This window comes from Physcomitrium patens, chromosome 14 (assembly GCF_059467195.1).
Source record: "Physcomitrium patens ecotype Gransden chromosome 14, ASM5946719v1, whole genome shotgun sequence".
NCBI classification, from domain to species: domain Eukaryota; kingdom Viridiplantae; phylum Streptophyta; class Bryopsida; order Funariales; family Funariaceae; genus Physcomitrium; species Physcomitrium patens.
This window is the reverse complement of record NC_143423.1, coordinates 12,634,090-12,653,170: the sequence shown is the minus strand read 5'-3', so window position 1 is coordinate 12,653,170 and position 19,081 is coordinate 12,634,090. Positions and strand designations below refer to the sequence as shown.

Genomic DNA, 19,081 nt, shown 5'->3' with positions numbered 1-19,081 from the left:
GATGTTGGTATGATTAATCATCGAAATAATCTCTTCAAACGGAGCGTGAGTGTAAGTGTGTCCATTTGTGCCTTTTTGCTAACAAATTCTAATCTTGCTGATCAGTACCTGCTTATTACGCTCTCATCTCAAGGTCGTTAACGGTGTTGGAGAGACTCGCACTGACACCTACCCAAGTTTTAAATTTCCAGCGGCCTCTTATCCATATTTTGTTAAGCGATTGCTCACCAATCAGAATCGTTGCTTGTGAAATGCTCTGGTCGAACTTCTTTTTCAGGACGGAGTCTTCAGGTATTCTCAACCCTAAGCCATTTGCTGTCGAAATTTACGATTGCTCAAGTTCCACAATGTTTGCATCTCTGTTACTAGTTCGAGGAGGATTTATCAAGGCTGCTCTTTGCTGCATTTTCTACATGCTTTTTTTTGTTTTCATTTTAGGACACAATCAGAAATGAACAATGGAGCTGGAACACGTCATATTAGAATGCTTTTGACGACGTTTTGAGAGAATTGTAGGCTTTTGAACTAAGACACATATTGTGCTGGTGGCAACACTTGTTAACAAGAAAACGCAAGGACTCGGATTTCAAGGCAAACGATGTTGTGCAGCCCTTAGTTGAGCTACTGTTAGGGGAAGAGGGAGATGAACTACAGCTGCATGTAGAAAGTGAAGTTGTGTGATTGACTGAAGCTTTGATATTAGGCACTGCAATTGAAAACTTTAGGCAAGTTCCTGCACTTCTACGCGCGTTCTTTCCACCAGTTAGAGCCAGTGTTCAGGATCAAACAGGCATGCTCGCTTTGCGTGACCAACTGCTTAGAGAGTTTGACCCTCCGATGCTTCAACCCTCTGTGGAGATGTGTCTTTGACAAGCTCTTCCTTCCAGTTGTCTCTTCACTTCTTACGATGCTCACTTCGCTTGCCATAGCTCATGTCAGAGACTTATTTTGGTACATACTTCAAAGCATTACCATGCTTCATACACTTAGTAATGAACAGAAGATACTATTCCGGATGTCTATTTCTGTTGTGGGTGCAGGTGCTGTCGAGCCCAAAGACTTGCGCATTTGGAGGCCGCGTTGCCGGTAGTTGGACTCGCCGTTTGGCTGCACGCGCGTCACAGCAGTTGTTACGGCGGCACCTACGACCACAGCCTTACAATTTTCTTAGTATAATGGTCAGTTCTCCAACTACCACTATAGGAGTCAATTGTAGATTCAATTATAACTTCAGCATGGAGTCCATTGTTATAATTGAAGTGCAATCTCTCCTTTGCTATATGTGAAGAGCTCACGAATAGTTTTGCTGATTAGCTTGTGAAGCAGAAGAAAGAGGTTGCGGATGGCTTATATACTTCAAGAAACATTCTTTGATTAAAAATGTGGATGTACTATCCACTGGTTCCCGCTTCATAATGTAAAAAGACAGATTGTTACAGCTGCCGTCTATGCCCTCTTTCGCTATCTTTTGATTATAATCAATACCTACCAACTTGCAAATCACTGTCTTCCTATGTACGCACGTGCGAATGAGAGCCAAGCGATAAATTCATTGAGTGTAAGCAGTAAGCAACAATTCTCAAGTAGCGCACGGTGGTCCCTCAACATTTATTCATTGATGACTGCTACTGCAAATGTATTTCACATCAAGTCCCCTCGGTCGCTGTGCAAGTCACATACCCTAGAATAAAAAGATGGCTCAGGACTCGCCAACTGCGGATGGCGCACACGCTCACATGGCTGCGCAGAAGTTGATGACCATCTGATACCTACGTTAACGACTCGACCACCCGTTCCACGACAAGGACTACTGGTTGAGGTTATTCCAACCGCAGAGAACCCCAAACGAACCAGCAGTACAGCGCTTTGCTACACTCACTTTAATTTCTTCCAGAGTAACTCGAAGCTCAAATCGTTTGCTTACTGAGTCTACGGTGGACGACCGCACTTTTCGATGAAAGGAAAATCGTAGGTGCGAGCGGACATACATACACACATACGGAGCCCCCCAAATACCCTCAACTGTATGATCCGCGACCGGGGTCTAGTTTTTCACATCAGACCTTAAGACCGAAACATTTGATTGTACACTACAGTAACAGCCGTCAGAGCATTGTACAATACAGCACATGTGTGCAACCCACACCGGTGTGCGTCACAATGTCCTCGCGCAAATTTCTAATAAGAATCTCACATCGATCGGTGCTACTTGTTGAATATCACAGTACCTCGGGAGACTCGAATGTCGCGTCCCGAAGCCATTCGAAGAGGATCAATTCTTCAAGAATTTGTACTTTGCGTTACCTATCGCGGTAAGGACAGCGCTGCGACCCATGCACACTATACAAAGTGCACGCATGAATGCGCTGACAATCTTCACCGGTCGCAGTTGCGTCTCGTCTGACACATCCGACGCAGCAACATCCCTAATACAGTGCTCAAAGAACTTCAGATAGTGCTTTTCAATTACACAAAAAAGTCTCGACGAATTCAATCGCTATTTACTTGTATCTTCTTGCTTCCGAGAGCGGTGACCAGTTGAATGATGAGGATGGCTACGAAAATCTGGGCTAATGAACGCCCACGACGAGATCTTAAAAGATCCATTCGGAAATCGGCGAGCGTCAGCTGTATCCCATGGATAGAAAAAGAAAGCTTCAAGTGAGGCCCCCGTGGGACCCATTGTTTGTGGTAGGCATCAATCAAACCCCGCCTGGATGAGTGCGGATGGAAGACATTCGTCAATATCTTCTTTCTCCGGGACAGTTTGAGAAGGGTCTGCTTTGATTGTTTGGCTTGAGGGCTTGTGGGTTACGACGAGGATTTGGCCATCGTCGTTGGAAGGTTAGCTGAGTTTCCTGAGGAACTTCTCTTTCCACTACATGGTTGCTGTTGGGCTGGCACCCAATCTTCCCGGAGCCGCACTATCTTGCTGGAGCGTTTTCTTTCTGTCGCACCGCGTACTCATTCATTCGGGTTCGGGAGAATTCAAGGCAATTTTGGGAGGTTGTGGAGGTTGCGGATTCTAGAGGCACTGTGGCTTTGCATTGATTTTTCTGAGAATTTTCATTCCCAGGCCAAATTCGGGCACCTTCTGTCTTGTAGATTCTGTGGGCTTTGAGGTTCTAGAGCAGCTTTTGAGATTTCGAAGATTGGCAATTAACGCTCCGTGGGTTTGGATTGAGGTGCGTCTCACTCGTATGATTTAAAGAAGTCGTTTTAGGGGGGGGGGGGGGGGGGGGGGGGAGGGGGGGTTCGGAGTATTTTACGTCTTGCGCTGGTTTCCCTTTGTTCAGTACTGTTGATTTCTCGGTTGCTCTGAGTTCGGCGGTCTTTGTGGCCGCTTGCAGAGTTTGTGGGATTCTGATGGTTTATGCGGTTAGGGTAAATTGATGTTTATATTCTGTGTTGGAGCTTTGTCTTTTAAAGAGTTTCTCTATGTGTATCTCTACTTCCGCCACCAGCAATTGACGGTACTGCGGAATTCTGATGCTTGTGACGCACAGTGAATGCTGAGGTTTTTCAAGAAGGTGGGAATTACAGTGGATTGCTAGTATGTGGGCGGTTGGAGCCGCAGTGGCTGCACCACTTCGTGTGTGCACTCTCCCTTCTTCCTCGCCTGCGCAAGTGGTATGTGGAATCAACTCTCATAATGCCTCACGATGCCTCACCACCCAGGCTGTGGCGCAGCAGCCACGCGGATGCAGCACTTTCCACAGGATTGTGAAAGCCTTGGATACAGGGCGTCAGAACAAGCAGAGATTGAACAATTCCAGCTCCTTTGCTTGCCGGTGTTCTGCCTCAGGGGGTTTAGAGGACACGAGCAACTCGCTACGGGAGAATGACCATGCAAACGGCGGAGTCGCTGCACCTTCGTCAGTGTGGGATATCCCTTCTCAACACAAGCACATGCAGGTGTGTTGTCTGGCGATCTTAACTCAAATTGTATGTGCGCATGACGTGTGAATTTATCGAAATTAGACGAATGGTTAATTCTGCTCGCGGCTGTCTTGGATTCAGCGATTGATCGGACAGAAATGTCGATTCTGTTTAGGCTATCAATTATGAGCGTCTTAATTGTGCATCTTGCAAATTTTATACTAGGGTTACATGAGTTAGTGGAAGACTTCATTCGCTTCGTTACTTTGAGCTTCTGTCGCTTGAAAGAGCGTTAATTGGAACTGTTCCATCAGCTGTACCGAGCTAGCTTCGGGTGGGACTTCCTTCACTTGTGGAATGTGAACTAAGTGAACTTGTCGTTTCGCACAACACAAGATAAGATCAGATAGACTCGGGTAGTGGATGGTTGGGTGCGCTCTATTGGTCTATTGCTATTGGAATTTACTATAGCACAGGAAACAACGGCAACGAAGCATTTTAAGAATCACAGAATTGAAGAACTTGACGGAGACAGTGTGCGACTGAGCACGATGGGGTTCTGATTTTCAAAAAAAAAAAAGTCAGTAACTCATGATCTAGTAGATTGGTGTAAGAAAAAGAACTGTTTGGAAAGAGTTCTGGTAGAGTTCAACGATGAACAGGGTGTTGGATTTTTGAGTTTTCAGAGAGAACATTGTGAATTGTGTCAGTTCGGCACGGGCGCCAAATTAGGAAATCCATTGCGTCATATGCTAGGCGTTCGTAGCCAGAAGTTGCAAGGTTACTTGGAAAATATAATTTGTCAAGTCTAAGTAGGAAATTGATGATGAGTTCATGCCTGAGCAGGAGTCAGAGCACGAGAGTGATTGGGAGAGATGGCAGAAAGTTTTTGCTGAGGTTGAAACTTCTGAAAGTCTGGCCACTACTCTCAAGGTTAGTGACCACTTCATGAACATTGTCTTTTGTTGTCAAAGTATACATTTGATAATTTCTTCAGTTTTTGGTCTGGTTGGAAGAAGACTTTCGATCAGAATTTTGATACGTATGGTTGTCTTTTCAGTCCCAATTGGAGAAGGCTGTTGAGCAAGAGAATTTCCAAGCTGCCGCAAAATGTAAGGTTGCACTCGACGCTGTGACACAGAAAGATGTTGTAGCAGAGGTTATGAACGGCTTGAAGGTAAACTTACCTTATTTGTATTTAATTCAGTTTCTATTTGAAATCTGGAGTTGTTTACTGTCTGGCGCAGGTCTTCCACGGAAGGTTTAGTTGCAACATTCTTGGGTATCGTTCTTCTATATTACGTGTTGGAGTTGCTAATTCGAATCGTTCTTTTTATATCAGAAAGCTTTGGCTGAGGAACGCTACGACAATGCTACATTATTTAGGGACAAAGCGGGTGCTGGCCTGGTAAGTGATGTAGTTCCAGAATGTGTGTTGTTTAGGATACGCTAGGGTTTTGATGCTTAGACAGAAGACATTCGCTGCCTTGGAACTTTCTTTTCGAATAAGAACCCTGCGAATTTGCGCACCACAATTGGTTGAGTTAGCTAATTTGCAGTGACATATTATTCTGCATATTTTACTTCAAATTTGGCTGCCATCTTACGTGTGTCTGGCATGATCAGGTGGGATGGTGGGTCGGTCTTGCGGAAGGAGGAAACGACCCCTATGGTCGTATTATTAACATTTATGCTGCTCATGGAAGACTTGTTGCTAAAGGCTACAGTGCTAGGTTTGTTCATATGATTTCCACGTAATTTCCGAACTTCCTGTAAGGTTTAGCTTCATTAAGATATGAGGACACGATGGAGTACTCTGTATAATGTCTTTTGCGGCCAGCCTCATTAGAGATGTGGTTATCATACTTCTTCCAGGCAATTGGCTACTGCTGCAGCTGGTGTTCCGTTGTTTGAGATTTTTATTACAAAGGAAGGAGAGAGAGACTACGGGCTGCAGGTGATTTGTTGAATCAATTTTAGGCTTGGGATTGTAGATAATTTTGGTTCCTTCCTTCAAGAATGTCACGAACAGCATCCTTATGGCATTTGCATGAACTTGAGATGAAATTATGAATTTTTGTGGTCTGGACTACTACAAGTTAGGCTTGTAGCATGGCTTTAATGTGGTACAGTCGGCTTGGACAGGCTGTGTACTTGCAACGAGATACAGCAGTGACATCCGAACCCTCATCCGGCTTTTCAAAAGCTGCGGATGGAAATGTAGTGGATGTTGAGAACGCAGCCAGAGATGAAGATGCTAGTGATACTACGCAAGGATTGTCAGAAGACATTTCAGAGATTGGAAAGGGAAAGACTGATGATAGCGCAATGTCAGATGAGCCTTTGAGTAGAATTGTGAGTTTTTTGAAGGATCGCATGCCAGACGTGAAGCTGAAGGTGTTTAAGGTACTTTTTCAGTTTGTGGCTGGTGACACATCTTTGCATGCTGGACTCTGCAATAGTTTTGGGTTGATGACAGGAAAGTTTATGAATGGATGTTGAGCACCATTGGCGATCATTTCTAAATTAAATAATTTGTTGCCTCTCTAGGTTATTGCACCAGAAGGTGCGGAGAAGGATATACCCAAGATAGTGGAGCAGTTGATGGGGCAAGAGGATTCTATCAGCAGTAAGCAACAGGATCTTCCAGAGGCTAGCACCAACAATACTAATAGTAATAACACTTCTGAGAAGAAGGGATTAAGTAGCAAATTTCCTCTTGATGGGAAGATTCCAGTAGGAGGCATTGGGGAAGTTGAGAAGGAAACGCCCATTAGGTTAGTAGTAGGGGGAATTTTACAGAATAACGTGGATTCAGAACCCCCCAAGCTTCCTGTTCGGGTCCCTGCTAGAATCGAACGTCAAGGGCGAAATAGTTTTACGTTCCACATTGAAGATTCAGGTGGTACACCAGCCGGAGCTGCTCCAACTAAAGAGTCGACACCATCATGGAAAGTGGCGACCATTGCAACCCAAGCTTCAGCTGATCTGATGCCGGATGATGTTGCGAAAGTTCTTTGGAACGTTGAGAAGGTGCCCGTGAAGGTAAGTATTTGGAGTATTCTGGGTCTCCTTCTGAGCTGCTATTTCGGATGTCAAGTACAGTGTGGGATATGGCTCCTGTGTAAGGAACTTGGTGCTTGGTGTTTCGCACACCTCTTATTAAATGAGTAAATAGCAGAATTAGGACAAATTTAGGCTGCCTAGGTTTGATTGTAATTTGTGCTTTCATGTTTTAGGTCTCGAAGGAGATGGGAGAGATCATCAAACTGGCTGTTAGCCAAGCTCAAAGGCGACGTGGCTTGTTTCCCAGCACTAATTTCCGTCGAATCAATGTGTCCGACAGCAGCACTGATCCACTTTGTGGTTAGTATGCTCTTTTCATGTTATATTCGTTTATGGTTTTTTATGTTCTTGTTTAGTAATGATGATTCGCAACTTCGGTTGCTGCCAAAACCTTAAGTGTTTTTGTGATAGGGGACTTGCAAAGTATTTCGGGTCTTAGAATTTTAATATGTGCAGGACTATATATTGGCGCTTTTGGACCTTATACCTCGGAGGTAGTGCAATTGCAACGAAAATATGGTCATTGGGAAACTGGTGATTCTGGCTCGAGTGGCCAGAACCTGGAGTTCTTTGAATATGTAGAGGCTGTGAAGTTGACGGGCGACTTGAACGTTCCTGCTGGCCAGGTACTCCTTCTCCACTCTATTCTGCTTACGCACTGTGGTGTGAATGATCAGTTTGCAGTGATGTCTTAGATTTTTAGAGAGCATGCTTTATCAATTTGGCGTGTATGCTGTAACTCTCAATTAACCCCTATTTCTCCAATCAAATTGAGGGTTCGTTGTGTCTTGATTCTTTACTAATGGAAAATTAAGTAATGGGCGTATCTTGCAAACAGGTGACTTTCAGGGCCAGAACAGGACGAGAAAGCCGACTCTCTCACCGTGGAGCTTATCCCGAGGAACTTGGAGTGGTGTGTTCTTACACTGGATAGGCTTTTTTTCTAGTTTTAAGTTTGGATATTTGTCCTTTTAGAGGTTTACTTTTGATCCACCGGTGAAACTTGAGATCCTGCTTCGTAATTTCCTTAATGGCAATAACGGTTGGATAAGTTTCTTCTTTCTGTTTTCTTAAAAGAAATACGTAATTTAATTTAAATGAAATATCTCCACAAAACAAGCGCTATTTCTTCACAGACGCTTATTTATTTTTCTCCTTCGCAGGTAACAAGGTATAAAGGGCAAGGGAGGTTGGCTGAGCCTGGCTTTCGTAACCCCCAATGGATAGACGGTGAACTCGTGCTTCTAGATGGAAAGGTTAGTCTGTCGATTCTCATTCTACTTTTTATGGTATCTCCCCTGTATACTGCCCAAGTTTTGGCACATCGGATATTATCACATCAGATATGTTAAGAGATGAGTTTATGGAGATAAAACAGTGCATACCTTTGTTTGCAGGGCGGAGGTCATACAAATGGAGCGGCACTCGGCTTTGTGTACTCTGTTCCTGAGCGTCATTTTCTTGTGCTTTTCAAAAGGTTGAATCTTAGTCTGGATTAGGTCCTTGACTTGATTATATTCGCCACTCGTCAGTAGGATTATGTAGAGCGGAAACCAATCGATGGTCACAGTTGTGAACCACTACACTGAAGACACCAGGTGGGGTGGGGTTTATAGTTCATATAGAATATATCCCTTGTGGATGGCATGCATTGAGTGATGGGTATTGTGTGCGGAGCCCTTGTTATCACTGTACTCCACAGTATCTGGTGTAATTGGTGTACTGAAGTAATTTTGTAGAGTATGGTTGAGGTCTCCAACATTTGCCAGACCAAGAAAGTTTTCCAAGTCTTGAATCTGTATATCTTCATATTTAGTGAAGTTAGTTACACTGTTCTTTTTCCAGACTCAACCGCTCAATTTTTTCTCTAAACTTGTGGCATTTACATCCTGTGATTTGAAATATATGTCTAAATTGATCAATGCTAGGAAAGGTACTTGAAATTTTGGACTTGCACATCTCCATGATCTATATGATTGAGACAAGATGTGAATCACAGGCCTCTCACAAATGTGTCCTTTTCCTTAAATACTATTACCCTCCCTGTTCCCGTGATGAGATTGTTGTCAAGTCTAGTTTAGGATGTCGAAATAGGATAAATTTGTCCCAAATGCTAGAGGCTTTGCGTAATGTCTCCTCACAAAACCTACGGGTAACAGGAACAATGATCAGTAGACTCTTCTATTTGTAGTTGGTATAAATTTGCATCGAAGGTAAAACAGGCTTAAATGTTTTTATTCAATGAATTGTTCGTGACTGGTATCCTTTCACATCATCACTGGAGCTGATAAAGACTCATTCACAGCTGTTCATGTACAGACTGTCTCATGGTTTGTTGTTCAGGTTGCCAATGTCCATTTCAATCAAATGTATAGTATTTTGTGGTAACTAAACATAAAAGACATGCACAAAAGATGTCTACAATTACAATTAACCAAGTCATGAATGGGCCAGAAATATAAGCACCTTTGAACAAAAAATGTTAAACAAGCCATGCATGTGTGTGTGTATTCATAAATGTATTTATACAATAAATTCTGGCACAATAATTATTATTAGTAGTGAATAAATTAACAAGAGCTTATCACTTCTGTATTTGATTGAGTTTTTTTTTTTCTTTTTTTTTTCTTTTTTTTTTTGTCAAGCTTATTATTATTGTTGAATCTGTTGAGAAAGCATAAAAAATTTCAAAGATTGTAATATTTCTCTATAAATCATGATGTTTTGGAGATCTTCTAAAGAAAAATGTTCTTTATAAAAATAAACAATAAAAAATAGAAAAATACATATAAATATATTGGTGTAAAAGAAATGATATGTTTATGTGTTTTATTTATATCTTCTTCTGATGTATTTTATGTAGTCTAATTAACAAAAGTTTTTGATTAATTGCAGGAAGGTAGTCAATTTCTTCCACAAACAAAACATATACACTAGGCAATAATGTTTTACCACACATATTTTGGGAATAATAATTTACCGCAAAAAGCATAGTAATGGTTTGTTATGTTGTAGTTGTATTGTGTATTATGTCTTATTGTTGTAAAAGTCACAGCAAACTTGCCCATCCTTCAGGACTATCTTTATGGTGGTTCTGAAGGGGGAAGAGAGGACAACCTTTCTATCCCCTCCTTTGCAAGGGCACTACCCCTAGAAGATTTTATGCTTTTATTAGTGAGTAATTGCTCAACATGTTTCAGGATCACTTTCTTGTATTCGTTCCTAAGACTGGAGGTTTCTTCACCTTCACCGTTGCAATTAAGTTCACCTCTACCAATCCACTACGTTCCAACTGCTTCCTAATGAATACAAGTTTGATACTGTTCTTCTATTCAAGACAACAAATCATATCGGTTAGCCCGCTCCCCCAAAAATATAATTCAAGTAATTTAAAAACCAATGTATAGATTAAAAGAAAAAAAATCTAACATTAACCAAAATGTTACAAAGCACAAAATTTCAGCATTCCCCGCATGCAAGAAAGTGATAAATCTCGCCTGACCAAATCTAAAGCCAAGCCAGCATAAATCTCTCTGATTTCAACATCCAAAACCAAGGTTTGAGAAACGAAGATCAAGTTTTCAGGTTAGCGACGTAAGGGAGGTGTAAATAAATCAGACTATCACTTACACTGATTTATATGGTGTGCAGTTTAATCTGAATGATTGTCCATCAACATGTCATCAAAGAAAGTACTAAAAAGGAAGCATGAGGGCAACACTAAAGAGAAACCAATATGACCACATTAAATTGAACATTTACCGGAAGCTCTGTAAATTGCTACGACTACAGAAGCACAGCATGCAGTATAAGGTTCTTCAAGTTCAGCTAATGACCGAAAGTCCGGAAGGAGACTTGACTACCATAACGAAAATAGAAATGATGACAACAATGATGACACTCGTGATCGAAACCGACCATGTTCGACAATGCTTCCGAGAAAATTGTCCTGAGAGAACTTCAAAAGTCAACCCTAAGTGTCTCGAACAACTTAGCTCACTACTGACCTTTTGCACAACTTGCAGACCTTAGTCTAAATGACAGGATGCTAGTTTCGTTAATTACGCCTGAAGTCCTTGCGGGATGCCGCCTTGTGATAGTTTCGCATGAGCAATTATCCTTGATACGTTGCTAATATTTTCCTGTACCGAAACCACTTGGATATTAATGCGGTAGCACTCCACATATCAAGACACCTACAAGACAGACTACCTAGAGCCGGAAAGAGACTAGACCAGGCAACAGACTACATTCCAGAAGCAGCTACTTCAAATCTGAACCTCAAAGGTAGAGGCCGAGACGAATTTTGGTTTTACAAATTCCTGTACCAAACAAACACACGAATGCTAGCAGGACAACATACGGTAACCCTTGACTTAACAACAGGACTAACACAACTGAAGTAATTAAAAAATAAAAACGTAGATGCTAACCTTCCACCCAGCAAGCCCTCTCCGCAACTCTTGCCATTGTGCAGGTCCAAAAACTCGCTCAGTGCAACGACTGCAACATGGAGTGTCAAGAGCTTATGTTTAACAATGAGAAGACAGGCAATTACAACAACAAGACAATTGTCATACCTGCTAAAAACTGAACTCAACGGTATCACCCAGAAGCTGTGACACTTGTACAACATTATAAGCTATGCAGTAAAGAGAGGACGAGATATAATGAGAACATTCATTTCTTTGGCTTCGTTGATTTAGATCGAGACGCACCCTATAATAACAACTTGTCTCAGTTGATCCATCTTAGCCTCCAGAAGCTTTGCAGCAATAGCTCTCACTACCCAGTACTCAACCTCATCATCGGCAACCTGCCCAAGTCAAACGAAAATTTTGTAAATGGGAAACCTGATCACGGAATGATAAGGTCGTCAAGAATATCTCGTAGAGTGCGAAAAAGAGATAAGCGCCTTTATTAGGCTTCTACAATATACCTTCAAGGTATCTCGAATAACGGCGTAAGAAACCTCCCCAGAACCCGCAGTAGCAAGACCAACTAGTGACATCAGCCGCATCTTAGTCACACACTCCTCGTGCACAAGTCCTGCGTGCGCCCACAAGTCGTTAGTAAAGTTCAAGTTCTACAAAGTGATTTATATACTGGAAGATAGAACCGTAGGCAGAATAGCTAATGAGGCACACATACCATAAGTCTTCAAAGTATTCGAATCTGCTCCGTGAAAGTCGAGATAGTTCGAAAGACGTCCAGTCAAAAATATTTCGAGCAAACGATACACAGGCGCATATTTGGTGTCCTTTTCCAACTGTTTCACAGCTGGCATATCCAGTAGGTCACACTGTAGATCCCATACAAAACACACCAACAACAAGCGAAAGTTGAGTTTTGGTGTGCTTCCACATGCATGTGCTGCCCAAAGAGTCAAGTACGTGTGCAGACAGAACATGTCAGTACATATCCTAGCAACTCTATTGAAGGGTTCAAAGTTCCAATTCCTTACAAGGTAAACGCTCTGATCTCCAGACCGATGTTTCTGCGACAACAACCTTAGTGAGCACATGACTTCACTGAAACAACTTAAGGGATGGGAAATGAAAAAGGCAGGATATATGCTTCTACAAGCAGTACAAGCACGGAAAATTTGTAGTCAAAATAATCGATTTGAACCTGGAACATATCTGGAGACTTCACAAATTCGATGATGGCTCTAACAGCTTCCTCTTTCGCCTCACTCAGTGTGCTCTTATCCTCCCCAGCAAAGGTTTGGAGGTACTTGAACAGAAACGTATAAGAATCCTTCACATACCTGCGTGATTTCCATGTTTTTGAAAGGAGAAACCGATGGGGAAAAAAATGAATCACACTTAATGACGAATTTTAAGATGAAACCTGATTCACTAACATAAAGAATGCCAACGATAGTTTCACAGATCAGCTTCAACAACTGCTTCGAGAAGACTGGTATCCAGCAGGTTATATTTAAATTTCGATCGCCGTGATATAATGCCATAATGAACCATTGTAACGTAATAGATTACAATAAAAACGAATTGACCTTAGGTAAGACCAAACTAGAGATGCGAAACTTCATTCGAAACCTACCCTTTCTGTTCCTTCAGAATATTCGTTGCAGACAGGAAAACATCACGCTTGTCACTCTTGCTAATATTCCACTCGTGAATGAATGTATCCATACGCTTGAAGGTAGGTACAATAAGTTCTGTTACTTTCCCGGCCACGGCAAGCTTGAGTACTCTCTTGAATATTAAAAACCGACCATAGGGGTTCTCTAGCACATTGTACAAGTGAAATAGGCTGCAAGACCCACAAAACAAACCTCAGGTCAGAAAAACAAGATTTCTGAATTATAAGTAGACTGGAGGATGATGTAGTATAAGGGAAATATCTATGGATTTCGTTCCATAGCAACCTTGCACTAATCTTGTATAAAATGAAACCATTAAAATATATACACATTCGACGCAGATAGCCACCTCGAAGCAATATAAACTTTGTGCTCTTGCTCATGCCACTGCAGCAAATACATCCGCGTCCAAATCTCAATAAAACTAAGAGGGTTATGGCCGAAACGAGATACATTTTCAGTCGACTGACTGGCTTGTCAACGGGCTGAACGGTGAGCTTGTTAGCGATTTGGTCCGCCATGGCAAGTGCGTCATCCGGACTTTGTGCCTTCGATACCAGATTGGAGATAACTGTAAAAATGCACTCCATATCTACAGCACACAAGCATTGAGATTAACTTAAATAATATAAATTCGAGTGACATGTATGAAGAATCGGAAAATTCATTCCTTTCACGGAGTCTCGTCTAAATTACTGATACACGTCAAGAATAGGAAAAGGGTTCGATGGCTCTCAAAGGTCCATTATTCCACGAAAAATAGAATAGGCCCAATAAATCTTCGCCTCTAAGTGAGAAAAAGCACAGCAATTATGACTCCAATTAACCTAAACATGATCGCTGAAATATGAGAGGTATGAAGATCGAACACGTGATAAATACCTTTCTCAGAAGCATTCGCAAGAACGAGGTCTGCAGATGTGAGCAATAAGTTTACAAGATCTGGGTAGCGCCTATCAAACAGATACACTTGAGCTTCATTGCAATATTGAGCAACTGCAGGTCCCGCAATCTATACAGAAGACATGAAAACCGAGAGTTCGATCAACAGCAATAGACTTGTCACCCAAATCCATTGCAGCAGAAATCTACTACAAAAAATCGCCACTCCGTCATTTTCATCTCATAAATTCAGGCGACGAAACATTCAGTGCGTCGAGTGCCCGCCAAGCCAAGTCTGATAATTTTCCCTTAATTGACAGCTGAAAACTTCACATAAGTGACTCAAGATTGCACCCAGCCTGTCTCGACCTGAACATTGACTACTGCAAAAGTCTCAAAATGCGAAGAACCGAGTAAGTGCGGAAGACAAGTAATATCTCACATCGGGGCCGCCTTGAGACCACGCAAGCTCTGCAATGGTGCGGGCCACGGCCATCGTCGGCTCCTCCTCCGAGGTCTCCAACAAAGTCGTCATCGCGGCGTCGGCTTTCTCTGCACCTCTCCCTAAGGAAAAGAATCAACAACAGTCCGAGTAGTGGACAGAGGGGTAGAGAGAGGGAGAGAGAGAGCGGGAGAGAGGGGGAGAGCGAGAGAGCGAGAGCAATGCCGCTGAGAAGCAAAGACCTGGTCGAGGGCAAAGCTGTAGCGCAAAAAAGATGAGGGAGTTTTGCGATTAGGGTTTTCTCGGAGAGAGACGACTTGTCTATACTTCATGACGTCAGCCCTCGCGTATTTTATACGGTCTCGTTAGGAATGGCTTTCAAAGTTTTGAATTTGCGTTGGAGCATGACTTACATGTATTTATACGTATATATAAATATGTGTGTATCTGTGTATATGAGATGGTATTTACAGACATGTATTGGTGGTAAAGCTATGTAAGTATATCAAAATCTGAAACATTATAAATAGAAATATAGGGGAATTGAATGAATTTTATAGCGCTAGTGGAGTTTTCCTCTGAAATAACATGCCTTAGTCAGAAAATAATGTATCTTAAAGTTTTACAAACAATGGCTATGTTCTTCATATTGATTCCTTTTTAAGGAGTACAAATGAAAGAATCGGAATCTTCATGTATGAATCTTGTAACTTATTGAAAAGATGTTACATTTAAATTTAACTAGACATAGAACAATGTATCAAAAACCGTATAATAAAAAATTTAAAAAATGGATCATTATTGGGATCTTTTTATAAAAATGATAATGGTTAATTATTGTGAATGCCTTTGATTTTGGTTTATTTAAACAATTTGATCATCAAATAGATTGCCATAGAATAATATGATTCTATTTCAGATTTTTAGATTTAATAAATATAATAGTTATTGTTTTTTATAGTATATTATAATTTTTTTATGTTCATTAGATATTTGTATTATTCTTTAATCATATTTTCATAATATTTAATAAGTTAATTCAAATGTGTTACCATCTATGAGTAACTTTTGCAATGTTTTGAAATATTATAGATATATATATATATATATATATATATATATATATATATCAATACAACAATAGCTATTTTAAATATTATCTTAAACCTTAAATTTTTATTTATTTCTAATAATTGTAATATATGTTAAGTTATTTATTACTAATAAAATAATAGTTGATATTAATTTAAAACTATATATAAAATTATATAATATAGGTAATATTTAATTTTATACAAATCAAAACAAAGAAAAGAATCTCTAAAATTAAAGATTGTGCTAGAATATACCAATTCTATTAGTATTTGTAAGACTTAGAAAATTATATTATTAAGTTCTAACTTCTATAAAAAAAAGTTCAAATCAGATTTTATTGATTTGAATACATTGCGAAATTATACCAAGGCATCTACTTAACTATTAAAACTTAAGGGTGGTAAAAATATTAATATTTATATTTTAGTCAATTCATATATCTAATATAAGATATTAATCAAGCAATTTCCTTTATTCAAAGATTCTCCTATATAATGCTAATTATTGAATTTATAGTTATAATTATAGTTATTTAATATTTTATTTTTATAATAAAAAAGTAAAATTCTTTAAATTATAATTATAATAATTAAGCTCTTTATGATCTTCTATTTTATTTCATCTTGTTGTTATAAGTCTTTCCAAGCTCTATCAAATAGTCAAATACATTTTAGATTAATATGAATATAATAATTTATATAAACCAACGTTTATTCATAGTTGTTAATTTTAGATATCACATTGATTGAATAAAAAATTGATTAGTAGAACTATCTAAGTTAATAATATATATTACTAGAAAAGAAAACAAATCTTATTATTAAGTGTATATAAGTTCTAAATATAGTATTTTGAATGTTAGTAGGTCTAAAATTTGATAAATTGGAAGATTATTTCCACACTCATGTTTAATTTGAAAAAGGCTCATTGATTACTTTTAATTAATACTAGATGGTAGCTTCTCCTTAATTCTCTTTTATATTGAAATAATTGATTACAATAACTACTTTTAACATTACATTTTTACTTTCTATACAATAACACCACAAAAAAATGATAATAAAATATCTTTAAGAATATAGTTTTTTTAGAATTTATTATAATTTTTATTAGATATTTAAATATATTTATAGAAAATATACTTAATCTTCTTAAAAATAAATGTTACTTTTCAAAACTTAATATATTTTTATTTAAAAACGTCTTTTAGTCATATATATATATATATATATATATATATATATATAAGACAACACTCTAAATAGAATAGAGGTCTTATTCAACAAAATAACATGATAAATGCATAAAAATAATATAATAAATACAAATTATAAATTATTTATAACGATTTTGATAAAATTTATATAAAATCATCACGATATATTATTTGTATGGCTTTTTTGCCACAAAATAATCAAAATGTACGAACAATAATTTGCTCCAATACAAAAATAGATATTGATAAAAAAAATTTATAATCATTAAGGTGTCTTTAATAGAATTTATTTATATTATATAACAAATAACTATCATGAAAATTTTTATTTTCTTTATTTTATTACTAATTTATCTTTTAATTAACATATATATAGATATATATATATATATATATATATATATACATAAATGTTACACATTTTATCCTTAGTAGAATGGGAATATTTTATAAAAAATAAATTAATAACAAAAACCAAAATTCCAAAAATACACCAAAGTGTTTTTTGTAGATACAACTTCAGATTTGTTAATAAAGAATAATTATAACTAAAAAAAGACTTAGTCCTTCAAAAGATTTTAAAAATATTTTAAAAAGATTTAATGTATTTGTAGAATTTAAAGTATACAAAAATATGAATATATTTTAACATAAAAAGTAGATCTAAAATCCAAAATGGTATAAAAATCCAACTACTATATTTAATGTCATAGGACATATATCATGTCAACTTTTTGAAGGTATTTTTTTATAGAAACCAATGCATCAAATTTTTCTATGGGTGCAATTTTGTCACAAATAGGAGAAGATGATAAGCTCCACCTAGTAGCTTTCTATTCCAAGAAATTCTCAACAACCGAGATTAACTATGAGGTCCACGATAAAGAACTTCTTACAATTATGGATTCTTTTGAAGAATAGCGTCATTATTTAGAAAGGGCTTTTAGTCCAGTCATCATTGTTGTATTGTAACATGACTATATGGTAAAAGATAATAATATGGATCTTATCATAGAAGAACCAAGTTAAAAGATAAAGTAGAAAAATATGGATAAAAGATAGGAAGGTAATAAAACTTTTAGTAGTAATGCTGTCTTTTGAGAAAAGCGACTTCTACTTAATTTATAGGGCCATAAATAAGGTAAAATAAGGTATATTAGAAAAATAAAATATATAGGCATATATAGGAAGGAATTAGGAGTATATTTTAGCAAAAATTACCTAAGAAAAACTAAATATTGATATCCATAGAAGGCCGGTTATAAACCTGAGTTGAAAATAGATCCCGAGGTACAAAACCAACTTCCAATGATGATTTGGTAATTTTGATCTATTTCAATTTATTTTGTGCTTATTGTTAATTTAATTAATGAAGAATTTGTAAAATTTGAGTTCATATCAATAGTTCAAACATTATTTATTGAATTTCAAAATCTATTGTAAGATTGTTAGAAATTTATTTGAGATTTAAAAAATTGATTAGGATTTGATTAAGATTAGGATTTGGTTAAGAATTAGGATTTGGTTAGGGTTAGAATTTGGTTTGGTTTAGAATTGGTTTGAATTTCTTTAGAGTTTCTTTAGAATTTCTTTAGGATTTCTTTAAGATTCTTTAGGATTCTTTAAGATTTCTTTAAGATTTCTTCTAGATTTTTTTATATTTTTTTATAATTTATTTCAAAAAATAAATTATAAAATAATAAAATAATAATAATTGGACTTAATTGATGCTTGATTATATTTATTAAGCTTCTATAGAAATTTATATATAATTTTGACAAAGTGGTTAGAACTTGTTATTGCAAATTCTTTTTATCTTTTAGAGCTAAGTGCCAAGCATACTTTCAAGCGAGACTTCATGTAATACAACATAAGTGGTGAATCCATCGTGAAAAGCTTAAGATAGAAGGTGTTGAGTTTTATTGGTGGTTATTGAGATTGATTGTCCATTTCACAGAAAAAAGATTGATTTCAGAGCTTTTTGAGTTCTTAGAGCTTTAGAGACTACTTTAGAACACAATGGTAATATTTGGATTATCATGGAGTACTATAAGGCTTTATAGACATGTTGGAGCATTTTGAAGTATCATAAGGTACTTATTAGAGCATTTCAAGGGATATTTTTGAACAAAATGGAAGATGTGTCATCAAGGTTTTTGGATAGGTTGAATATTTTGGATGGACCAAATTTTAGTGAGTTTTTTAAGGCTTTTTGTATATTCATGGAATAACAAAAAATGATGCAAGCAATTGAAAAAGGTATCACAAAGGCATTGTAAGGAGTCATCAACAAATTTGGGAGGTTTGAAGGATGCAATATGACTAAGTTTTTACAAGTTTATATATGTGAGATGGAGACATATCAAATCCTTGAGGCAAAGATGATTTCAAG

At 37.8% G+C, this 19,081-nt stretch overlaps 2 protein-coding genes and 1 long non-coding RNA gene across 3 annotated transcripts; 1 reads left to right on the top strand and 2 right to left on the bottom strand.

Moving 5' to 3' along the window:
- Nucleotides 1–451: 451 nt before the first annotated feature.
- Nucleotides 452–2,470, bottom strand: LOC149987863 (uncharacterized). The gene is made up of 2 exons (XR_016506383.1): nucleotides 2,229–2,470; nucleotides 452–1,142 (listed from the first exon to the last, which is right to left on the bottom strand). It is a non-coding gene; the product is annotated as an uncharacterized LOC149987863 (long non-coding RNA).
- A 340-nt stretch (nucleotides 2,471–2,810) lies between these two features.
- Nucleotides 2,811–8,791, top strand: LOC112291411 (protein EXECUTER 2, chloroplastic). Its single transcript, XM_024538762.3, has 14 exons — nucleotides 2,811–3,185; nucleotides 3,507–3,915; nucleotides 4,726–4,812; nucleotides 4,940–5,056; nucleotides 5,222–5,287; nucleotides 5,506–5,612; nucleotides 5,755–5,836; nucleotides 6,025–6,285; nucleotides 6,430–6,924; nucleotides 7,119–7,245; nucleotides 7,402–7,571; nucleotides 7,784–7,858; nucleotides 8,109–8,201; nucleotides 8,343–8,791. The coding sequence occupies exons 2-14, from the start codon at nucleotides 3,556–3,558 to the stop codon at nucleotides 8,442–8,444; spliced, it is 2,142 nt and encodes a 713-aa protein (XP_024394530.1). The 5' UTR covers nucleotides 2,811–3,185; nucleotides 3,507–3,555; the 3' UTR covers nucleotides 8,445–8,791.
- A 1,875-nt stretch (nucleotides 8,792–10,666) lies between these two features.
- On the bottom strand, nucleotides 10,667–14,609 carry LOC112291821 (uncharacterized). Its single transcript, XM_024539731.3, has 11 exons — nucleotides 14,379–14,609; nucleotides 13,937–14,066; nucleotides 13,508–13,646; nucleotides 13,012–13,224; nucleotides 12,577–12,715; nucleotides 12,410–12,442; nucleotides 12,097–12,247; nucleotides 11,885–11,994; nucleotides 11,664–11,761; nucleotides 11,379–11,448; nucleotides 10,667–11,087 (listed from the first exon to the last, which is right to left on the bottom strand). Exons 1-11 carry the CDS (start codon nucleotides 14,469–14,471, stop codon nucleotides 11,007–11,009), a joined length of 1,257 nt encoding a protein of 418 aa, XP_024395499.1. The 5' UTR covers nucleotides 14,472–14,609; the 3' UTR covers nucleotides 10,667–11,006.
- Between the last annotated feature and the right edge of the window lie 4,472 nt (nucleotides 14,610–19,081).